General features: G+C 57.4%; 1 protein-coding gene across 3 annotated transcripts; it reads left to right on the top strand.

Annotated features, from left to right (window-relative positions):
* The first annotated feature begins 6 nt into the window (after window positions 1-6).
* On the top strand, window positions 7-4,963 carry LOC122157344 (basic salivary proline-rich protein 2-like). Of its 3 annotated transcripts, XM_042812936.1 has the most exons (8): window positions 271-433; window positions 602-695; window positions 773-832; window positions 1,343-1,438; window positions 1,855-1,962; window positions 2,303-2,365; window positions 3,002-3,149; window positions 3,432-4,963. In XM_042812936.1, exons 1-8 carry the CDS (start codon window positions 365-367, stop codon window positions 4,864-4,866), a joined length of 2,073 nt encoding a protein of 690 aa, XP_042668870.1. In that variant the 5' UTR covers window positions 271-364; the 3' UTR covers window positions 4,867-4,963. The 3 variants fall into 3 exon arrangements, with proteins under 3 accessions (XP_042668869.1, XP_042668867.1, XP_042668870.1); XM_042812935.1 differs by lacking the exon at window positions 602-695 and having other exon boundaries at window positions 7-433; XM_042812933.1 differs by having other exon boundaries at window positions 7-433; window positions 602-832.
* Window positions 4,964-7,556: the final 2,593 nt, after the last annotated feature.

The raw sequence follows: 7,556 nt of genomic DNA, 5'->3' as shown, positions 1-7,556 counted from the left end.
GCTTCCTGCTGCTCCCCGCAGACAAATCCCAGCTCCCAACAGAGCCTGCCGGCCGGAGCCCACAGCAACAAACAGGCATCGTTTCCTCCAGTGCTTTAGTGTGAGATGCAGCAGGGATTTCCCAGTACGAAAGCCCTGATGGCTGTGTGTCCTTCCGAGTGGTCCCAGCGGAGCGTTGCACGTGGCCTGCAGAGAGCATTTGGAAAGCTGCCCAGTGCCGGGCTCCAGGTCACCCTGGCCGCTCTGCAGCCTTGGCGATCACAGCCTGGGTCTTCCATCCCGTTACCTGGCCCCTCCCAGTCCCTAGGGGAAAAGGAGATCTTGACATGCAATGGGGACAAGTCTCATCTGTTCTTGATTCTAGATGACGCTGATGCTCCTTATGCAGAGGATTGGGTGGACACTGCTTTTGTGCCTCAGGGGAACCCCAGAGGTAAGTTGTGTCTGTTTCCTTGAATGCAGAAAAAGCAGCGCTGTCGTAGTTTATGCAGGTACTGAAGAACCTCCAAAGGTCTTTCAAGTCTCTTTGTGCCTTAAAGGCCCTGTTCTGTACACAGAACAGTCCTGAGTATTTCTTTACTTGGCGAACTTCCCATTTCAGTGGGAAAGCAGCCCTGGCCACTCTTTGGAGGAGAGAACCTCTACGTTTGCCGTTTGGACCATGTCTTTCCCCGACCTGCCACCAGTCCTCAAAGGTCACTGCAGAAAGACCAGGCGCCAAGGTGCAATGGAAACTGTCCTCACCTGTGTCTGATCACATTTGTGCCTGCAGGTCTTCTCGGTGAAGTACCAAAGCGGAGTCCTGTTGCTGAGCATGGACTGGATGCCAGAGGTGAGCCACCAGCCTTCATCTCACGCTCTCTGCTCGTATGTGGTTGTGGCAGTTGAGGCAGGGTTCAGCTTTTCACTGCCCGGTGATTTCTACTCCCTGTTTGTTGGGTGCTGCGAGCTCCCAATGTCCTGTTGGCTTCGTCTCTGTACATCACAGATCTCTCCAGTAAGAAAACCCAGATGTTCTTCCATGCTGTCTCTGAGGATTGTTTCACACAACCTGGACAGAGTATCAGGAAAGCTGCTGAGTGCCAGGCGGCTCCCACCTGGCCCCTCTGCAACTTGCATAACTCTGCTATGCAGCTGCGTAGATGGCAGCGTGTGATGGAAAGTTCTCCTCAGCCTTTGGGTGCAGAAGTGCCTGCAGGGAAGGCCGGGCAAAAATCCTTGGCTGCCTGCCGTGCTGGAGCCCCAGGCGTCCCAGGGGTGGCTGTTGTCTTTATTGACTTCACCAAAAAGAACATTCGGTTCAATCCTTTGTCTGAAATGTTTTTTCGTGCTTTCTGTTAAGGTCCTGAGATCTGGAAAGAGACATCGAGAACTGGAAGATACTCTCAGAGGCTCTCCCATGTCCTGAAGAAAATCATGAAGGAGAAGGCAGCACACGGTGGGTGTCGCTCTGTTCACTGAAAGACTGGGGAAGCGGAGTTTCTAGGTAGATACATGGAGAAACTGTAATGTGCCCAGCAGGACAGGATGGATCAGAGCCCTCTGATCTGAACTGGCTGGTGGCATCATCTTGCAACTTGCTAGAATTGCACAAGAAGCCTGCCTGCAAGCTGCTGGTCTCCCAGCAGGACAGGTCTTGCTGTCTGTGCTCGCAAACTGGGAAGTGTGCAGCACTTGAGTTTGTCTCACAGGATGGCACGCAGTTTGGAGCAGGAATGGGTTGCACCACAAAAAGCCCAGGCTTTGTTCCTAAACTCTACTGACGTGTCTAGAGAACTGGTGCCTCCTGCAGAAACCATCTTCCTGATGAGAAGCAGTTACTTACAGCCCCACTCTCTTACCTCCTTTCTAAAGAGGCAGACGGAGAGCCTGAGCACAGGGATGCATTTCAGGCAGGCAGCCGTCGCACAGCGCACGTCCCTCCGGGAGAAACAGAGGCCAAGCACACGACTGGCGCTCCAGGTAAAGCCCCTCCTAGAGCTCCGTGGCTGTGGTCAGAGGTTGCTCCCCTCCCATCACCCCCAGTTCCCAGGGATTTAGGAACTTTGGCCAGGGGAACCACATTCAGCAGGTGAGGAGAGGAAATAGGACCCTCCGACGTACCTCCCTCGCACAGTCCCTGCATTCCAGAGCTTGCTGCGCCTCCCTGGAGGCGCCTGGCACACCAGCAGCCTGCAACGGGATCCCTCCTGCAAACTGAGCTCCAGAGGGACGCACTGACTCCCTAGAGGGAGCCCCCCCCATCCTGCCTCCTCTTTGGCTGCACCACGCTGAGACTTTGTCTTTCTCTCATCCTTCACAGTGCTGTTAGAGCCCCAGGAAGCCCAGTACAACTGGATCCGTGGTTTTTTTCTGAAGAATCCAGGTGAGCATCAATCAGGCAGGAGTTCATAAAGGGGAGAAAACTCGGAGCCTGCAAGTTGTGCCCACACCAGGGGAAAGGCAAAAAGGGAGAGGCAGGTTCAGGTGCCTGTAGGGAAGGCCTGACTCTGCCTCCGAGTGGGTTCCCAGTTGGAGGGGGGAGCTCAGGGCTTGTTCTTGTCCATGTCACTCATAGCACAATTGGTTAAAGAGATCCACACGCTCTCCTTCTGCTCTAAGGAGTTTTCTTTAGTCAGACAACGTGCCCCAAGCGGTCACGGTGTGCCTGCAGCAGCACTGCCCAGCCTCACGACGCGAGGGTGGGCGAGTGCAAAAGCAATCTTAGAGCATGATGGAGAAGAAGGAGCAAATCCATGGCCCAGGAACATTTGGACGGAGGCAGAGCCAGAGTGTAAACAAAGCTGAGAGGCAGAACAGAGGCTCCAGAGGGCGCTGATGTGCAGCGCCTTTGGGAACTCCCTTAGCTTCCCCTGGAATCAGGGAAAGCATTGCAGCCGGAGGATTTTCACTTGTTCCAGGAGGCCAGCAAAATGAGAAGAGCATTTTGTGGCCGTGTCAGAGCTGCTGCGAGATTGCCGGTATGGCACGAGACACAGCAACGACCACTTTATTCCTGCAGGTGTGGATGACGAAGGACGTGCGAACACCAAGCAAGTTAAAGATGCACAGAAGTTGTACCTGGAACTTGCCGCATCTGTGCCGGTTTCCCTGTTGCTAGTGATGATTCTGTGCTGCGTTCTTTTCTGGTGGTGCAGGAAGAGGAAGCAGTGAGTTGTTGTTCACCCCCAGCCCCATCCCGCCCAACTCTTTACTGCAGGGCTGCCGTGAGCCAGGAGGCATTTGTAGTTAAAGCAGCACAGAGAGGCGGGTCAGCCGTTGGCTCACATGGTCTGGGATCTGTGCTGTCAGACGTTGGAGTGGCGCGGCCATTCCTGCAGCCCGTTCTTAGTGCTGGGCCTGAGACGGGCTGAGAGCCGAGGGCGGCTCTTTGCCATGAGGAAGGAGAGCAGGGGCTCTGCTGCGCCCTCAGCACGTTCTTCTCTCCGCAGGCGCCTCGCTGCAGCTGACGGAGCGCGGGACGATAGCAGCAGCTACAGCTCGCCGTCAGAGGAGGAGTCTGCTGACCTCGAGTGGCCCGACAGACGGACAAACCACCAACCATCTGTGAGGGAACAACCTGCCCACCAGCCGCAGGGCACCAGCAGAGCGGCCCCTGCCAGGCTGAACAGCCACCGGGCTCAGCTACCCCCGCCTCGACCCCCGCGGCCCCGCATCCCGGGCTCTGCATCGCGGGGGATCAGCGACAGGCCCAGCAGCCCCCGGCCCCAGCGGGCATCAACGCCGCCCCCTCGTCCTCCTCCACCATCCTTCAAGGGACAGAAGGAACCAGCCGGGGGTCGAGGCTTGCGGTCATCAGCCAGCACCAAACCGATTGCTCCCCAGCAGATGAGAAACAGGCCCAGCAGCCCCCGGCCGCAGCGGGCATCAACGCCGCCCCCTCGTCCTCCTCCACCATCCATCAAGGGACAGAAGGAACCAGCCGGGGGTCGAGGCTTGCGGTCATCGGCCAGCACCAAACCGATTGCTCCCCAGCAGCTGAGCGACAGGCCCAGCAGCCCCCGGCCGCAGCAGGCATCAACGCCGCCCCCCCGTCCCCCACCACCATCCTTCAGAGGACAGGAGCGGTCTCCTCAGCATGTCGGCTCGGGGGCATCGTCCAGCACATGGATAACTGCTGCCTCGGGGGAGCCTGAGAGACCCAGCAGCCCCCAGCCCCCCCCGGCACCACCTCTGCCCCCCTCCTTCTCTCCATCATCCTTTAGGAGGTGGGAGCAGCGCCCCCAGGTTCTCAGCTCGGGGGCATCATCACACCCCTGGAAAACCACTGCCAGGGGGAAACAGACCAGGCCCGGCAGCCCCCAGATCCCCCCAGCGCCGCCTCTGCCATCCCCGTTCCCTCCATCACCTGTCAGGGAATGGAAGCGATCCGCGCAGAGTGCCGACTTGGGGAAACGGTCCGACCGGACAGCCGCTGCCAGGGGGAAGCAGGACCGGCCCAGCAGCCCCCGGCCTCCCCGGGCGCCGTCACCAGCCTCCCGTTCCCCTCTGCGATCCTTCAGGAGACGGGAGTGGCCCCCCCAGGCCTCCCCGCTGCCCTCCCCCTCCTCTCCACCATCCTTTAGGAGGTGGGAGCAGCCCCCCCGGGGTCTTGGCCTGGGGGAATTATCCAGCAGACCGACAACTGCGGCCTGGGGGAAGCGTGAGCAGTTCAGCAGCCCACAGCCGCCCCGAGCACCATCCTCTCCCTCCCCTCAAGCATCTTTCAGGTGGTGGGAGTGGCCCCCCCGGGGCGTCAGCTCAGGGGCTTCATTGGATAACTGGAAGACCACTGCCAGGGGGAAACAGACCTGGGCCAGCAGCCCCCAGCACCCCCCAGCACTACATCTGCCCTTCCGCTCCCCTCCACTCTCCATTGGGAGGTGAGAGCACCCCCAGCATGTGGGTTTGGGACACCGTCGGACATCTGCAGAACCGCTGCTGTCATGTACCTGAGATTACCAATAAACAACATAACACCACAGCTGTCCACGTGCTGCTGTGTCATTACCTGACCCGCTGCCAGGCCTTGTGTGCCACTTGGCAGACGGCGATCATACGAGTGGGAATGGCTTTAAACTCAAAGAGTGCAAATTGAGGTCGATGTGCAGAGGGAATTCCTCTCCCAAAGGCAGCGAGGCCCTGGCCCAGGGTGCCCAGAGGCTGTGGGTGCCCTACAGGACAGGGGACAAGGGTGGGAGTGCATGATGCAAAAGCACCAGCGCTCCTGCGTAAGGTTCAGCACACAGCAGGCACCATCCTGCTCTGACCAGCAGGCAACCATTCGCTCTGCAATAGGAACCAAGCAAGAACTACTAGCACATTTTCTTCCTTTTCTTTTAGATTGGCCACTGCAGTAAAGGAGAATAAGAAATCCTTTTACAAATATATCAATGGCAAGAGAAAAACCAAGGATAATCTCTATCCTTTAATTGATGTGGCGGGGAATGTGACCACAGATGACAAGGAGAAGGCTGAGGTCCTCAATGCCTTCTTTACATCTGCCTTTAATAGTCAGACCTGTTATCTTCAGGGCACTTTGTGCCCTGATCTGGATATCTGGGCTGACACGCAGCATGTCTCCCCGGAGATGGAGGTGGAGGCTGTTAGGGAGCTCCTCCTCCATCTGGACAGTCACAAGGCCATGGGACCGGATGGGCTTCATCCTAGGGTGCTGAGGGAGTTGGCGGGGGTGATTGCTGAGCCGCTCTCGGCTCCTGGTTGACTGGAGAGGTTCCAGAGGATTGGAGGCTTGCTGATGTGACTCCCATCTACAAGAAGGACCGTAAGGAGGATCCGGGAAACTACAGGCCTGTCAGCCTGACATCAGTGCCAGGGAAGGTCATGGAACAAATCCTCCTGGGAGAGATCACACGGCTCGTGCGCGACGTCCATGGGATCAGGCCCAGCCAGCACGGGTTCATGAAAGGCAGGTCGTGTTTGACCAACCTCATCTCCTTCTACGACTGGGTGACCAGACTGGTAGATGAGGGAAAGGCTGTTGATGTCGTCTACCTAGACTTCAGCACAGCCTTTGACACGGTCTCTCACAGTATCCTGCTGCAGAAACTGGCTGCTCGTGGATTGGAATGTTTTACCCTCCGTTGGATAAGAAACTGGCTGGAGGGCCGTGCTCAACGGGTGGTGGTCAATGGAGTGAAGTCTAGCTGGAGATCTGTTTCAAGTGGTTTCCCCCAGGGGTCGGTGCTGGGGCCCATCTTGTTTAATATCTTCATTGACGACTTAGATGAAGGCACTGAGTGCATCCTGAGTAAGTTTGCAGATGGCACCAAGCTGGGAGGTGGTGTGGATGTGCCTGAGGGCAGGGAGGCCCTGCAGAGGGATCTGGATCAGCTGGATCGCTGGGCCAAGGTGAATGGGATGAGGTTCAACAAGGCCAAGTGCCGGGTCCTGCATTTGGGCACAACAACCCCATGCAGCGTTACAGGCTTGGGGATGAGTGGTTGGATGACTGTGAAGGGGAAAGGGACCTGGGGGTGTTGGTTGGTGCTCAGCTGAACACGAGCCAGCAGTGTGCCCAGGTGGCCAAGAGGGCCAGCAGCATCCTGGCCTGCATTAGAAATGGTGTGGCCAGCAGGAGCAGGGAGGTGATTGTGCCCTGTACTCAGCACTGGTGAGGCCGCACCTCAAGTGCTGTGTTCAGTTTTGGGCCCCTCACTACAAGAAAGACAATGAGGCCCTGGAATGTGTTCAAAGGAGGGCAACAAAATGGTGAGGGATCTGGAGCACAAGTCTTATGAACAGTGGCTGAGGGAGCTGGGATTGTTCAGTCTGCAGAAGAGGAGCTCAAGGGAGGCCTCATAGCACTCTGCAACTTCCTGAAGGGAGGCTGTGGTGCAAAAGGGTCTGGCCTCTTCTCCCAGGCTAATAGTAGGACCTGAGGAAACAGCCGGAAGTTGTAGCAGAGGAGGTTTAGGTTGGACATGAGGAGAAACTTTTTCTCTCAGAGGGTGGTCAGGCACTGCAATGGCTGCCCAGGGAGGTGGTGGAGTCGCCGTCCCTGGCAGCGTTCAAGAGGCGCCTGGATGAGGAGCTACGAGATGTGGGTTAGTGCTTGTGGTACTGATAGCAATGGGAGGGGGGTTGGACTGGATGATCTTGCAGGTCGTTTCCAACCTTATGATTCTGTGATTCTGTGATTTTGGCTCTGTGGGCTGGATCGAGAATCTGAAAGTGGAGAGAGACGGGAGGAAGGCAGTGCTGCAAACCTGGTGTGCCTGCTGCCACTGCTCACTGTGACTGCAGTCACCTTCTCAGAGGCGCAGTCCATCGTGCTGCCAGAAGCGGAGCTCGGCTGCCAGCATTGCACCCTGCAGCTCCTCCCAGCACCTGCCCTGCGTCACTGATTTTCGGGATCCTGCAGGGGGTGCAACATTCCCCTGTTTCCTCCCAGCTCTCAGCGCTCCTCAGGAGCTGTGGCCACAAACAAAGCAGCCATCAGTCAGCTGGAAAAGGAAGGAAGGAAGGAAGGGAAGGGGAAGGAAAGGAAGGGGAGGGAAGGGAAGGGGAGGGAAGGGAAGGGAAGGGAGTCCTTTATCACTGGACTGTCAGCTATT

The sequence above is a fragment of the Centrocercus urophasianus genome, unplaced genomic scaffold (genome assembly GCF_019232065.1).
Source record: "Centrocercus urophasianus isolate 14NV4802_14NV808 unplaced genomic scaffold, USGS_Curo_1.0 seq_1307, whole genome shotgun sequence".
NCBI classification, from domain to species: Eukaryota; Metazoa; Chordata; class Aves; order Galliformes; family Phasianidae; genus Centrocercus; species Centrocercus urophasianus.
The sequence above is the reverse complement of the archived record's forward strand: the minus strand, read 5'-3'. Positions and strand labels throughout refer to the sequence as shown.